Below are 15,905 nucleotides of genomic sequence, written 5' to 3'. Positions count from 1 at the left end.
GGTTTTGTTCATTTGGCAGGTTCAAAACTTCCTAGGAGGTCACCCATCCTGAACCAAGTACGTTTAACTTTGGAGTTCCTATAACTCCACAGCTAAACAACAAAAAAACGTCTCATGTGATTAGTTTCAACTCTTTACATATATGTTATCAACCATTCCCTGCCCTGTTTTGATGTGCAATTCGATTCATTCATGTACCCCTGTACCTTAGAGTGCTGTCATCCTAGATGTCTGCCAGAAGTTGCTCCTTATCCAAGCATCCTATCTCTTGCCCCCGGCGTCCACTTTCTGCCCTCATCGGATTGCTTCTCTAGGCTAGACTATCACAGGAACCCTCTAGCGACTCTAGCCATTGAAGGGGAACCTAATTTTTCTTTTCTTTTGTTGCTTCAGTTTCTGTTTCCTTATTTTATTTATCTATTATAAATTCTTGGTATTATGAGTTTGTTTATTTTGATTGTAGTTAGATTGCTTTATTTTTATAGTGGAGCTTCTACTATAGTCGAGCATGGCATCGTCTAGCTCTCCTAATTTTTTCAATCCTTTAGGGTACTGTCTCTTGATAGTTGTTGGTGGAAGATAGAAGAAAATATTGGTATTAGTGTTGAAAGCTCAAGGATTTGATTTATATTTTGCCTTTATATTTTCATTTGTTGGCAAGCCTCATTATCAATGGTAGAGATCCCTTCGCCTAAGGTTATGGTTGGTTCGATTTAGGGAGTTCAATTTCTATCACTTCTACCTTGCACTTGGATTCTTTTTTCTATAGTGGGCATGACTTAGGTCTAATCAGTACTACCTTCTATAGGTTGATCTAACTGCAAATTCCATGTTCTCCAACATGATGTTTATTTCTCAACCACAAGAGGCGATAAAGAAGGTGATGGTGTGAGAAGACGTTTCTAGAAGGGAGATGCATCAGGGGTGATTAGGGCTGTAAATGAATCAAACGTCTCGCGAGCTATTCAGAACCCGGATTGATAAAAAACTCGTTCGAGGTCGTTCATTAATTTAAACGAGTCGAGCTCAAGCTCAATTTGAAGCTTGAGTTTGATAAAGTTTGATTCATTTAGCTCGCGAACTTGCTCGTTTACTATTTCACGAATAGGCTCGTGAGCTCGAGCTTGAGTCCAGTTCGTTTATAAAGCTCGCGAACAGGTTTGGAATCTGTCTCGTTTGTAAAGTTCGTGAACATGCTCGTTTATAAACTCGACAAGCAGACTTATGAGCAAGCTCGTTTATAGGCTCGAGCTCGAATTCAAAATAATAATTAATAATAATAATAATAATAATAATATAACCACAATAAAAACGTAGCTATTATTATTTGTTTACTACAATAATAATAAATAAATATATTCTATAACAATTTAATAAAATAAGTATTTTTAAATAAGATAAAATAAAATTGACTCATTATATAATTTTTATTTTACTTATGAATTATTGCATATTATAAAATTTAATTATATTTTTACGATGATAGAAATAATCTAAATGCATCCTCTAATTATACTAATTTAATAAATAAATATTTATTATTAAAATCTTAATTAGTATATAATAGATCATAACTAACCAGACACTAGCGTAGAAAGAAAAGTTAAATATTGCGTCTAAATAAATATAGTCAGTGATATTTCCTTTACTCTGAAACCCTATATATATATCTTAACTTTAACACAAAGTATTTTCTTTTCAATCTGATGCTCTTCAGTTTTTAGATATCTCATATTTGTCCAACTCGAATCTTGGTGTTGGTATTGGATCATACAATTTCTTTGAAAAAATCTTAATTTAATTAAAATTTTAAATTGATTTACATTTATATTTAGAAATGATAATCAAATTGAAAACTAAGTTAAAACAAATGAAGCCTTTAATTTATATAAGTTAATATATTACTATAAAAAACTTTTAGTTATTTTATTATATCACACTTCGTCTATTTTATATTTAATTTTTTTAAAATTTATAAATATTACACATTAAAAAGTGAATGTCGCTAGAAAATGAAATAGTGGGGTTGGTTTATATATATTTTTAAGTTAACACAGATTTGTGATATATTTAATATGGCTTTCTTGCAATTTTTATACACTGTTGGTCTTTACTTTCATTATTCATGTTGTTTTAGTAATACTTTTTTTTTCATGTTTTGCTATATTTTTGGAAGCTAATTTTGATCATTTTTATTACAAATTTAATTTTTTTTTTGTATTTTTTTACTAAATTTGATACTTGCATCATTCTTTACTATATTTTTAGATGTTGCTATAGATTAATTTAATTAAAAATACTTAACAAGTTGAAGCTCGAGCTCGAATTGTGCTTAACGTATTCAAACTTGAGCTTTTCTCATTATGCAACCACTTATTAAATCAAATTCGAACCAAGCTCGAGCTATTCATTGAACTGAGCTCGAGCTATTCGTGAGTCTAATTATTTTCAAACGAATGGAGCTCAAGCTCCATTATAAAAGCTCGAATCGAACTCGAGCCTCTACCAGTAAACAAACCAAGTATGAACTTGTTGATATTCGGCTCCGCTCGGTTCGATTACAGCTCTAGGGGCGAATCTATAATTTTTCTCTTCTTATAAGCCTACGGGTAGAGGTGGTGGACAAGCCTTGAGCTTATTATTTATAATGCTCTAGGCTTGATGCCTAAATTTAAAAACTTTTCAGAAATGCCTAAAACCAACAAATATATTACTTTTTACTCAAAAAAATATTTTTCTTAATTTTTTTTAAAAATATGGTTGATTGTTTTTTGGTTTTTTTTGGTTGTTTTATAATTAAAAAAAAACAATGCCGTATTTTTGGAAAAAATTAAAAAACCATGTTTTTAATATTTTTACACAATAAAAAAAATTACACTGTATTTTTTATAAAATATAAAAAAAATATAGATATTTTTATTATTTTTCAATTTAAAACCCCTTTTGAGAATTAGCTTTTATTTGAACCTCAAGTACATTTTTAGTTTGGATCTTAGATGTATAAGCCTCCTATGTATTGATTTGGGCTTTAAGCCCCTTTAATACCAACAATTTTTTTTAATTGATGAAAGAAACTTAAATCTTAAATTTTATATTTTTTAATAAATTTATTCAATTATTTAAAAATTTAGAAATAAATATTTATATTTTCAATTTATTTTTAAAAATATTTTTAAAAAATAATTTTCATAATCTTACATCTTATAATAAAAAAAATAATGTGACAAGTCGAATATACTTATTAAAAAAGAAAAATTTAGAAATTGATAAAAAAATTATCATAAATTTAACAATATAGCCATTAAAAGTCTTACAAACGTATATCTTTTCGCATCTTTTACATATAATTGCATTACATTTTTTTTATTGATTCTCAAATTTCTTTTTTAATAAGTACAATCGATTTACAACATTATCTTTTTTATTGTAAAATTTCAAAAATAGTTATCACAAAATATTTTTAAAATAAATGAAAGAATGGATATTTATTTTTAAATTCTCAAATAATTGAACAAAATTATTAAAAAGTATAAAATTCAGAATTGAATTGATAATTAGAAAAAAAAAAGTCCAATAGAGTTTTAATTTTAGACATGTGTAATAAAAAAAAAAAAGTAAACTTGAAGAAATTAGTAAAAGACGAGATAACTATTAATGTCGTTATTCTTAAAGTAAAATTAAAAGATATTTATTTATTTAAATTGTTAATTAAAAAATTTAAAATCAGCTGGTTGAAATAGTACAGTGCTTAAACAATTATTGGCTAAAAGAACCTAATAGATGCAAGATCCTTTAGCAGGAGAAACAGTATGTTGAAATGCACAGGCAAAATATTAGTATGAAGACATAATCCAAATCACATACAATTTTTGGTTAATTTATTAAGACCAATTAAACTAGAGAGTGACATAACTGATATCAGAATTCAGAGTTCACATTTCAACTTCTATATCCTAATTATTCACAGCTATTACGAAGATTTAGTATTTGAGCAATTAATCTCAATACAACAGCATCCTCAAAATGGCCTCCTTATAAAGACATAGCTCGACATTCTGGAAAAATAAGTTACTATTTCAGTTACATTGCGGGTGCTGTTGACAATAATGTTTCAAATCCTTACAGGATTGTATGCAAGATCTTATGCAGAACAACAGTTGTCATTAGCACGCTTAAAGCTTCAAAATTAAGTTATCAGGTTTATCAAGTGGAACCAGACTCCACGACAAAACTAGAGGTAAAATTTTGCTCACATTCTAGTCAAAGTCCAAACAATCAGGCTCTTCGCACTCTAGTTCTCTGACTTTGTTAGCTACCGTATCAATCTGAAGTGAAAGCCTTTGTGTATGCTCCTCAATATATTTTAAGACTCTTTGTAGCTGCTCTTGATAAGCAGCTGATTTCTTTTTCTCTCGATGCAATTCTGTGGATAGCTCCCGGATTTTAAGATCTTTCTCATCCTGCAAGCAGAGGCCATTAGTCAATTTGTTCTCAAGGGAATTATCTCTTCAAGCTTAACAATAGTTTTAGAAATGCTACAGTTATGAGCAGTTGTTTTCCATTAAGACATGGAACAAAAGAGACGCAAATATGTGTGCACTTCCCAAGAACTTGGGGTGCCAATGATGATAATTGATGACTATGCTATAGAAGAACTAATCCTGAAACACACCTCATTGAATGCAATCCTATGTGATCGCCGAGGTGGTATTTTGCTAGGATTGAGCTCATGGTTGTGTTCTTTGTTGAAACCATAAATAACCCATTTTGCTCCATCCTTAGCAGCTATCCTTAACATCGCACTGCATCCCTCTCTGGTAGCAGGCAGTGATGAAATAACTCCGTTTTCCCTCTTTGTACATTTTCCTGCACGAAAACCTTCTTTTGAGCAAACAAACTCACGGCCAATTATTGAGTTATCTTTAAGTGATCGACGTATACGATTATTTCGTATGGTAAACCCCATTTGTCTGCCATACATCTCATAGAATTCTCTAGCATCCTCAGCTGATTCAAACTCCTTTCCAACAATTGGTTCCACTGGTTCCAAAGCCGTAGGGAAATTTTGAATAAAGGGCTTAATTATGTTATCATCTCCATCTAGATTATTTGATAGTTCATCATTGGTTGTTTCATGGCGTTCAAAAGTTTCAGCTAGCCATCGCCTATAATTTCCATTAAAACGGACTTGCTGGCCAGAGGTGCTTGCCATCTTACCTATCGGAAAATTAAATTAGTGTTAGGCACAATGATAGAGCCAAAAGTCTAAAGTCTTAAAAAGAGGGGAAAGATGTATTAAGGGTGAGCACTGATGGCAAGAAGCCCTATAACCCCTCAATCTCATGTTACATATTCCACTATCATATTCATTGTACCGACAGAATCACCATTACAGAATTAAAAATTCCAGCACAAATGCTCCAGTTCTTATGAATAAATGAAGAAGTCCCATTTCTTTTTTTCTTTTTTCTTTTTTTTTTTTTATAACAAAAAAGACAAAATCAGGTTCTAGAAGCATCAGTTGTAATAGCAAGTTTCACGGAAGACTTCACAGTTTTTGACAACATTCAACTAGAGGACAAGATCAAATTTTAATGAAACTACTCTATATATACCAAACATAAACTGAGTTAATTATAAATGAATGACCAATCTAATACAAACCCAAGTCGATTTGTATCCCTCCACCAATAACATAATCAAGAAACTCTATACTGAATTGTCCACATTGTCTAAAATCAAGCAAAATTACTTCACATAAGCAACCACTAGCACCTTTTTTCTTTTAACCTTTTTTTGGGCAATCAACCAAAATCACTAGCACTTATTCAAGAAAGTAGATATTAATTTTCTTTAGGTTACTGGATAAAGAGAACTCATATTGATATACAAGTTGAACCCAATTTCAAGAACCACATAATAAGAACTGGGCAGCACTGCAATTGCACAAACATACAGCTCTCAAATCGATCCAAATATAAAGGGCATAATTAAGAAAAAAAAAAAAAGATGAAACAGTAAACCTCTTACCCAAGAAAAAGATTTCAGAACCAAATGAGCCGCATTTGGGGGAGATGGATTCTCCAATTAGAGCTTTCGCTTGCCAAATTCATGTTTACCGGTTTAACACTGTAATAAAGTGCGTTTTAAGTGTTAAATCTGACGTACTGCAATCAAAATCAAAACCCTAAAAACTGTTTCTTTATTTGTTTAGTTAGGATTTAGGACATAACTGAAAATAGAAAAGAGAATGCAAGTATGCAACTCCACTGCTTCCAGTTCCATTCATAATTTTTGGCAGCTTAAATAGCAATTTGCCCCTTCAACTTGTTGGCGATGGACAATTAGCTCCGCTTTTTCTTTTTTCCCATAATGTTTATAATGTGTTTGATTAGGTCCAACTTAGTGTAAAAATGATAATTTGAGTATAAGGTTAATAATCTTGATTTTAGGATTATTGCCTTAATCAAGGTTTAAATTTCATCAGATGTAATTAAAAAACATACTTTCTGTAATACATTGAACATTTAAAATCTGAGAGATAAATAAACTTTGTTTTTAGTATCTCTCTTTATATATTTTCTTTATCAATTTATCATTTATTATTTTTAACCTCGTAAAAAAGTATTAATCAATATTAGAAATCTTTCAGTTCTTTTAATATATATCACATGCTTTATGAAAAATTTTGATGATTAAAAAATAAAATTGAAAATATAAATCCTTTCCTTTTCATTTAAATATAGCCTTTTTTTTATTCTTCTTTTCCTTTTAAACACACAGTTCGTATGATTAAAAGTACAAATTATAAAATAACATAAAAATTTACTAAAATTTTTTTATTAAACTTTTTTTTTAATACCAATGTGATTATTTACTTATTAAAAAAATGACGTAAAAGGAAACTTGAAGAAAAAATTAGAAATATTATCAATTTAATTTTTTTTTTAAATATGGTTAACATTTTATAATCTAAAACTGCTCAATTTTTTTATTTTAAAATTGAATTGCTTTCTTTTTTGTTTTCGAAATGGCTCAAAGATCAACTTAATATTTACTCGAAAGGCACAATGGACTTTTAAATATTTTGTAGTTAATACTTTTTTGAAGGGATTAGTTACATCATTCTAGCTGATAGAAGAACATAAAAAGAAAAAGGCCAAATGCATATTAATACGTATAAATTTTGACTATTTAGTCAATTTAATACTCTAATTTCTAATTTAATTTAATGACCATTTGAATTTGTTCTTTTTGGTGATATTTTAATATCTTTGACATATGTCTTCGCTCAATACATCTACATGTATCGCACAAAGGTATTTAAATATTACCAAAAGAAATTTAGGTATATGTTAAATTAAATTAAAAGTTAAATGTGTTTAGATATTAAAAAAGTAAAATTCAAATATTTGTTAAATTAAATCGAAAGTTAAAATGTTAAAGTGACTAATTAATATAAATTTATAAGTATAAATAATGTATTTAGCCAAAAAAATTAACTCTAAATGATAACATTGCAACGTAGGATAGAATCCACTGAAAAGTATTAAGAAATAAGAAAAAAAAGGTACTTTTTTATTTTCTCTTTTAGCTTTTTGTTTTTCTCTTTGTTTTTATTATATCTCGTCGATTCTCCCTTAAATGATAGAAGCATAAAGAAATAACCACCATTAAACTAGAATCGTCCTCTAAATTTGCTGGACACAATCACCCACTCTCCCCAAACAAACAATTACCTTTTTTAATGCTCTATAAATACTCACTTACTTTCAATTTGAGAAGAAGAAAAATCAGATTCAAAATGGTAGTTCCAATTTTCTATGAAACCAAAGAAGAAAAATAGACAATCATTACACTAAACTCAATAGCTTTAATTTTAGCCAAAGTGCAATCAAATTCGCATTTTCAAAAACTTAAAAAATTAGAAAAATTACATTCTTAAAACTAACTCTGTTTGTTTCATCATTTGTTATTTTTCTAACCAATAATGATGGTTTAGATTTTTTTTTATTAAGGTGAAGGAGAAATTATTATTTTAATACTTTTATACACTAAAAACAAAATTAATATTGTCTCACGTATAAAAGAAATATAAACTAAAATTAAAATGATTTCTTTTTAAGGCTTAAAACTAACCTGATTTCATATCATTACAATAAAATTAACTGCAAGGATTAAATTGCTTTATTTTTTCAACTTTATGCTACATTAATTTGACCCGAGAATCCATCGTTACTTATTGCAAAATCGAGAACCAAGTACAATCCATAATACTCACCAAACATGAACTCCTGCAAAACAGAAGGCATAAGCATCATGAACTGGATCCTTATCCTTAACAAAATACTCATTAGACATCTTCAATTTAGTACAAATCATGTCATATGATCTCTATCCAACCCCTCTTTACGAAGTACATAATAAGCTTTATTTAGAAAGAAAAAGAAGAGGTTTAAATGAGAAGTAGGATTTGTTTGTCGCTTTTCCCTCGATACACAAGAAGAAAAACCAGGGTGCACTCTTCATCTCTGACCAAACTAGAGTACGATGATGCCATAAGATGAAAGCTTGTGAGAAGACAGGGAGAATCATTGCATTGAAGTTCATGGCGTCCAACTTTTCTTTTGCTAATTTCCAATCGCCTCAAAACACCACCAACAGCTTTTATATCTCCATTGCTTTAGATTGATAAATTTAAAAAGAGAGAGAAACCATTTTTGTGATGGAAAAGAGAGAGAATTACCCAAATAATATTTAACTTCTGTTCTTAATTGGAATGGTACCAAATGAAATAATAGTTCTTAATTGGATTTATCCAACTATATTTTATGAAGATATGACCTTTAATTAAATTAAGGAGATACCTTAACTATGGGATTAGGCTAATTACTGCCTTTAAAAGTAATAATTTTATTTGTATTGTATTAGAACTAGTAAGATAATAAGAGACTGGGGGAGAGGAGCAATCAGTTGGAAAGTTTCCTACAGCATTAAACCTGAGAATTAAGATTTTTTTTTTTCCATCAAAACCAGTAACTCTGTTGCTGATTTTGCTCCAGCATCAGCCAAAACAATATCATGCCTTCCACCCAATTCATCACGACCATGGGGATGATGAACAAGCTAAACTGATCCTTGGTACCTACATGAGTATCCCTACACCTAAACAGTATAATGTTCGGATGCAAGACAGCATACCCAACTGATGCAAGAAAAAACCAAAAAGATTTCTGAAGTATAAAACTGGTCTGACAATGGGTTTCACTTAGCATACACATCTAATGAGTTCAATTTGTATGTTCATCAAATATGTATACAACCTCGATAACTGTATCGGATCTGAGTCTAATCCTAGAGTTATTAGGTGAAGAAGAATGACAGGTGTATCACTAAATTCATGCATCAATATGTTTTAGTAGAACATACCTTGCCAAATCTCGAACACTAATTGCTAGTCTTATACAGAAACCTTCAGCCAAATTGTCGGCATCCAAAAGGGTTAACCTCACTACAGCAAGGGCAGTTCTAGTAATGTTCACATTTCTATATGATACAAATTGCAAATTGGCGAAGAGGAAAATATCCTACAATTACATCTTTAATACTATGGTTATGACCATGTATAGAAGTAAAGTGGGGATATGGAATGAAAAGTGTGAAAAGTAAAAATATAGAACAACTAATTGACCTGGAGAATGATGTTGAACTACTTACTAGACGTGGAAACTATCTATGCTGCATAAGCTCCTGCTCTATAGACTCAAATTCTTTAAGATTTCTTACTACATCTTGAACTTTCTTGGATAGTTGTACACTATGTTCTTCAACAATTTTCATAAATGCAGTTAACTGATCTTGATATGTAGCACATAAGCGCTTCTTATTCCGCAGCTCCATGGTTAATTCTTGAATTCTCTTGTCCTTTTCATCCTACATAGTGAATAACATCCAACCTTAGATCACATACTTTCATTAAATAATAGGAAATTTATCTCATCACTGCTGATTTAAATTAATCAACCATCCAACAGGAAAGACAGCCTACTTGAGATAATCAATCACAAGAGAAAAATTACAGAATAAACACACATGTCCAAATGTTAAGAAATGCCAAACTGATAGTAGAGAAATCCGAACTAAGATACACACACACATACACACACATGGCATGTCTTTGAGTTTAAGACTCCCTGGGAACAACAGAAACACTTTGATATGAACATTAAGCTCAACTTAAGAAGTAGAGTAGAATAGCAATATTTGAAAGTACAACCTAATGGATAAGTACTGATATCTGACAAAGGGCATCACTGTAATAAATTGTGAATTAATCATTACTTTTCTTCAATTCTGTGATACACAACATGTGCAGAAGACCCTCAGAATGTCTAGCTATTTGGCTGTGGTCCTTCTAGCATTATACTTCAAAACTATATTTCAGAAAAATAATAGAAATCCTATTGATGCAAAATGAATTAGTAAACACCTGAATACTACCTTCATCCAGTTAGAAATATATATAGTGTTAGGTATCATTTGACATTATGTTAACCTATTCAATAATTTCCTAGAAGGAATGCCTAACCACAAACTTCTCCAAGCACTGGAGCCAAAATCCGCAGTAAGACGTGTGCCAGAAAGGCTCTGAGGAAGAGAAGGAATATTAAGTGGCAAGGCAGATATGCCTCGCACTTTTTTCTTTTATTTTTATTTTCCTCCCTTTTTTTGGGAGAATGAATTAAGGAATCAGTTTAGTTTTATTTAAATTTTAATTTAAGAAGCACAAGAAAAAGTGGCATCCATAAAATTATTCATTCAGCAAACATACAGGCAAAACTTTTCCTGATCTCTATCCTTAAGGCTTTTTAAGAACTGAGCTATACTGTTAAGCCAAGATCTCCAATCATTTGTTTACTATCTTCATGCTGTTTATGAAAATATGAAAAATGAAGCTTAAAATGGTTATAGAAATAGTATGACCACACAACTGAGCTAACAGCCTAACACATGTAAAACAGAAATCACAAAGCTAACAGGAAAAATTTTAATTTCTGGTCTCTTCCAGTTCTGACAAAAGGAAGACAACCACTACTTTAACAATCCTTGGTCTTGCATTCCATGCAAGATTAATGGTAAAACCATCTCCAAAAATTCACTTCCACAACATTCTTCACAAGGTTTCTTCAGATAGTTAGCAGTTTCAACTATTTGAATATCACTCCAGCAACAATTCTTAATTGATGAATTTCTTTCACCAAGAATAGCCTTCTTGTGATGAGCTCTAAGTCACTAGTTTGAATTGAACCTCCATTTCCCACAGCACTAGACCTATGTTCTCTAATATCATTCCAAAAATTCAAAACTCAATTAGCTGATTGGCAATTCATGTAGACAACCACTACTTTAACAATCCTTGGTCTTGCATTCCATGCAAGATTAATGGTAAAACCATCTCCAAAAATTCACTTCCACAACATTCTTCACAAGGTTTCTTCAGATAGTTAGCAGTTTCAACTATTTGAATATCACTTCAGCAACAATTCTTAATTGATGAATTTCTTTCACCAAGAATAGCCTTCTTGTGATGAGCTTTAAGTCACTAATTTGAATTGAACCTCCATTTCCCACAGCACTAGACCTATGTTCTCTAATATCATTCCAAAAATTCAAAACTCAATTAGCTGATTGGCAATTCATGTAGACATGTAATTTATTAGATATCAGCAACAATTCTTAATTGATGAATTTCTTTCACCAAGAATAGCCTTCTTGTGATGAGCTTTAAGTCACTAGTTTGAATTGAACCTCCATTTCCCACAGCACTAGACCTATGTTCTCTAATATCATTCCAAAAATTCAAAACTTAATTAGCTGATTGGCAATTCATGTAGACCATGCAATTTATTAGATTTATCAGAACTGATTGTCGGGCCCTTGTATGCAAACCTGCTTGTTTTTTTGGGTTAAATGATGCTTTAGCACATCAAAGCCTTCCAATTAACACCCTATTGTTAAATAAGTTTTACAAGTCTATGCTCATCTGTGCTTCAATTCTAGCGAGCTTTTGTGCAAGGGAGTATGTTAAAGATATTACAATCTTCATTAAGAAAGGAAACAATAAAATTCTTGGTAAACTTAGAAGGAAAATCTGACTAGTGATTTCAGTATTAAGCTACATTTGACGATCTCAACATTAAAATTTTTTATCAGTCCAATTCATTTGGCATGCTTAAGTGTATTAATAAACAATGGACCATGTAGAAAAACTAGTTCATAAAAGTACCCTCTTAAAAAGTCCACAACTCTATTGATGCAATTCAGTCCATTAATTTGATGTGGTAATCTGTTTATATGTAGATTATTTTCCCTACACCTCTACCCCCAACCAAACTTTCTCTGGCCCTGGGTCCCCCCCTTTCTATTCCTTAGTAAGGGGACTGGGGGAGCATGGGTGCAGAGTAGTAAGAGGGAACGTGAGGTGCGAAGAAAATCTTCTATCATCTATAGAAATGATTCCTGTGTGATACACTTTATTTTTCAATCAGATGATTTTTTCAGTTCCAACAAACTTTATTCCTGGACTTGGTTAACTCAACTTGAAGATGGAATAATTACCAGCTATTCTGGATATCTCCTAAGACCTCAAACTTTAATTACTTTGTTGTTTGAACATAAAGGATAGCCAAAATATATAAGGTTTTTTTTCTGGGTTTACTTTGTATATGAGGTGCCTATATGTGGGACTGTCAAAAGCCATCAGTCTGCATATGTTGGAAGACATTTAATATGGTTTGGGTACTCAGTTCCCGAACTGGTATTGTTAATAACCTGAATTTCAGGATCTACTCTTCATGAGTGGTTTTGTCTAGTTTATTGGCAATTCCTTGCACATTAACTAATTTGAGCAGAGATAGTTATCATGGGTTGATTTGGAACCCTGTTTTTGCAATGACCTATAGATTTTAAGCACAGTATGATTTAGATGTTCACAATTTGTAACACCAGATTGTCCCAAGAGATTCACTTCTCAAGTAGACATCACCATTTAAATGCATTATGATTGCTTCATTTCAAGAGCATCATAATTAATGCATATCAGCTCTTTAATTCTGGCACTTTCTTCACAGCATACTGTTAATGGATTATTATTTATCATTCACAATTCAAGAAAGGCATACAAAGAACATTAACCATAATCTTTCTTCAAATAGTCACACACACTCCTTAAGTTTTATAGCACATGAAAGGTTAAATTAGAAATCACCTACGAGAGCGGCAAGCAAAGTATGGAAAGGAAGCAGCATATAATGCATAGTGCAATCAAATGACATAGGAAAGAACTTACCATGGTTTGACGAGCTTCACGTGGAGCAACTACCAGAGGATGATTATGGTCCTTGACAAATTTTGTTATCACCCACTTCCCAGACTTATCAAACTTAACATGAATCATTGCTTTGCAACCTTCTCTTGTACTTGCACGAGGTTTCCGTACATTCCCAAACTTGCCTCGAACACTAACACAATAACCCTCCTTATTACAACCAAGGCGACGGGCAAGAATTCTTCCATCTCTTTCAGAACGACGGCAGGACATCACACGCATTACAAATCCTACCCGCCGAGCATACTCATCATAAAATATCTTTGCAGCATCCTCAGATTCAAATTCCATGCCCTCATGTGGTTCTACTATTGAACCACATTCTGGCACAACTAAATCTCCTTCATGCACAACTAAATCACCTTCCTGTACAGCCAACTCCTGTCCAGCTGAGCTCTCTGCTATTAGAACTCCCTCATCTAAATCCACTGCCACAAAATGACATTATAATTAAAACCCATTTAATAGTAGCACTAACACTCCATCTCTAAAAATTGAACTCAAAAGCTTCAAATTCCTCAGAAATTAAACAGCAAGAAATAAAAAGAAAATCGCTATTGCCCCTGTCATTTTCCTCTGGTATTCATACAGTGCATAAAATAAGGGGAAACCATAACATAAACAACAACTCTACCATTTCATTCACCTCCCAATCAATTTATCAAGGACTTAGTATCCACAACAAGAAACAGAATCACATACTCAAAAAGAACAAGGTAAACTGCATCACACAATAACAAGTGTCAAACTTTATCCAAATCAAACAAACACAGCAGCTAAGGCCATCAAATACATGCAAATAAGATCACTCAATACATCAAGAATGATTAAATACACACTTCTGACGCATATAAGATTAACCACAGAAAGACCAAAAACAAGTGTAGGAGTTAAATGCAATACATTAACTAATGGGTAAAAGTTGAACTTTAAGAAAGATTGGGGCTTACTTTGATCCAATCATCAAAATTGACAGGCGTTGAGAGAGTAAATTTTGCAGTGTGTTTATAAAAATGGTGCAGATTTTAGAGGCTATTTTTGGGCGTTTTCAGAGTGATAATATGCTACGCTTAAGTCTAGTTTGAATTATTGTGAATCTCCAATCATTTCTCGCCACGTTTCCGATGCTTGTGACAAGAAATACAAAATTAAAGTGCCAATTTGCCACCTAAATTGGGAGTCAAATGGACAATTACTTCATACTTTAATTTTCTTACCACTTTATCCGTCAACTTGAAAAAAGTAATCTTATTCAATTCAATCAAAAAATTTAATCAATACAAAATATTTATTTTAGTCCTTTATAATACTGTCAAATATTAAAAAAATAATTTTGTATTAAATTAGAGTAAAAAATAATTTATTTTTGATATAAATTATTTTAATTATTTAATAAAAATAATTACATAGTAATTTTAATTAACAAATTTAAATGTAATGATATTATTAAAAATTCATATAAAATTATATTTTTATTTGAGCTAATATTTTCAAAATTTATTTGAAGTACCTTTTTAATTCTTAAAATTATTTATTTAATTTTATAACTATTATAAATTATCATACGATGAATATTTACTAATAAAAATATTATTTAAAAATCTTAAATAATTAAAGTAAGAATTTAGAGTATATATCACATAAAATTTTTAGTTATAAAAGAAATATATAAAGTAATATTATAATATATTTTAACTCCAATAAAAATTTAAAAAACGCTAAAATAAAGGTAAAATAAGAGCTTTTTGGCCTCTAAAACTATGCAATGAGGCAGACTTTCCCTCGCACTTATATCTTCCTCTTTTTTGTGAAATCAGTTAAATTAACATTCCTAAATTTAACATTGCTAAATATTTTATATCATAGTATTATTTTATATTTTTATATAAGCACATGATATGTAATTTTATTTTTGGTTTTTAAATATTTAACATTTTTATCATATACTTAGTTAATAATTATTAAGTATGATAACTTATTAGTATTATAAAAAAATATTATAAAAGTTATATAAATTTTGGAAAATATTAAATATAAAATTTTTTATAACTATTAAGTCATATTTATATGGCCAAACGGTTAACAAATAACCCATTAATTAATTAAATAGCTTATTATCTCAATGTTCTCAACAGGTAAAAATTCGAAGCCGAATTAAATACTAAAAATTTATTAAATTATTATTTTTTTAGAAATTATAGTTAAATATTTTTAAACTGTAAGTTTATTTTTTAATTTTGTAATGAGTAATTTTAAATGAGTTGAATAATATTATTTAGTTTAAATTTTTTTTAAAAAATATTACTAATTATTATTGTTAATAATATGAATAAGTTATATTAAAAATTAAATTATTTTACTTTGGCTCAATAAAAATCCATTTTAATATAATTTGATAACTAATATAATGTTCAAGAATTAAATTGAGCTTTTTTGTATTGAATAAGTTCTTTGATTGGATTGAATTGACCATTTGTACTAAGGTGAGAGATAAATTGGCAAAATTAAAATTTTAGCT

The 15,905-nt window shown here is 30.2% G+C and overlaps 2 protein-coding genes across 5 annotated transcripts; both read right to left on the bottom strand.

Annotated features, from left to right (window-relative positions):
* Positions 1 to 3,968: 3,968 nt before the first annotated feature.
* Positions 3,969 to 6,287, bottom strand: LOC8261705 (protein FAR1-RELATED SEQUENCE 5). Of its 2 annotated transcripts, none has more exons than XM_015727890.2 (3): positions 6,031 to 6,287; positions 4,673 to 5,217; positions 3,969 to 4,460 (listed from the first exon to the last, which is right to left on the bottom strand). In XM_015727890.2, exons 2-3 carry the CDS (start codon positions 5,210 to 5,212, stop codon positions 4,257 to 4,259), a joined length of 744 nt encoding a protein of 247 aa, XP_015583376.1. In that variant the 5' UTR covers positions 5,213 to 5,217; positions 6,031 to 6,287; the 3' UTR covers positions 3,969 to 4,256. The 2 variants fall into 2 exon arrangements, with proteins under 2 accessions (XP_015583376.1, XP_002533359.1); XM_002533313.4 differs by having other exon boundaries at positions 4,673 to 5,212; positions 6,031 to 6,281.
* A 3,143-nt stretch (positions 6,288 to 9,430) lies between these two features.
* Positions 9,431 to 14,449, bottom strand: LOC8261706 (protein FAR1-RELATED SEQUENCE 5). Of its 3 annotated transcripts, none has more exons than XM_015727887.3 (3): positions 14,338 to 14,449; positions 13,349 to 13,815; positions 9,431 to 9,933 (listed from the first exon to the last, which is right to left on the bottom strand). In XM_015727887.3, coding segments are annotated over exons 1-3 (672 nt in total). In that variant the 5' UTR covers positions 14,339 to 14,449; the 3' UTR covers positions 9,431 to 9,729. The 3 variants fall into 3 exon arrangements, with proteins under 3 accessions (XP_015583373.1, XP_048234651.1, XP_048234652.1); XM_048378694.1 differs by lacking the exon at positions 14,338 to 14,449 and adding an exon at positions 14,227 to 14,316; XM_048378695.1 differs by lacking the exon at positions 14,338 to 14,449 and adding an exon at positions 14,022 to 14,203.
* Positions 14,450 to 15,905: the final 1,456 nt, after the last annotated feature.

Source organism: Ricinus communis, chromosome 8 (assembly GCF_019578655.1).
Source record: "Ricinus communis isolate WT05 ecotype wild-type chromosome 8, ASM1957865v1, whole genome shotgun sequence".
Lineage (NCBI taxonomy): Eukaryota > Viridiplantae > Streptophyta > Magnoliopsida > Malpighiales > Euphorbiaceae > Ricinus > Ricinus communis.
Note: the sequence above shows the minus strand (reverse complement) of the source record. Positions and strands in the feature narration are given on the sequence as shown.

What these genes read in the sequence shown, in the direction of transcription:
- LOC8261705 (XM_015727890.2), bottom strand. Translation starts at nt 5,212, where the DNA reads ATGGCAAGCACCTCTGGCCAGCAAGTCCGTTTTAATGGAAATTATAGG. An exon ending in ATAGGATTGCATTCAATGAG is followed by an intron (nt 4,461 to 4,672) that starts GTGTGTTTCAGG and finishes CTCTGCTTGCAG; the next exon opens with GATGAGAAAGATCTTAAAAT.
- LOC8261706 (XM_015727887.3), bottom strand. An exon ending in GTGAAGCTCGTCAAACCATG is followed by an intron (nt 9,934 to 13,348) that starts GTAAGTTCTTTC and finishes TTCACTATGTAG; the next exon opens with GATGAAAAGGACAAGAGAAT.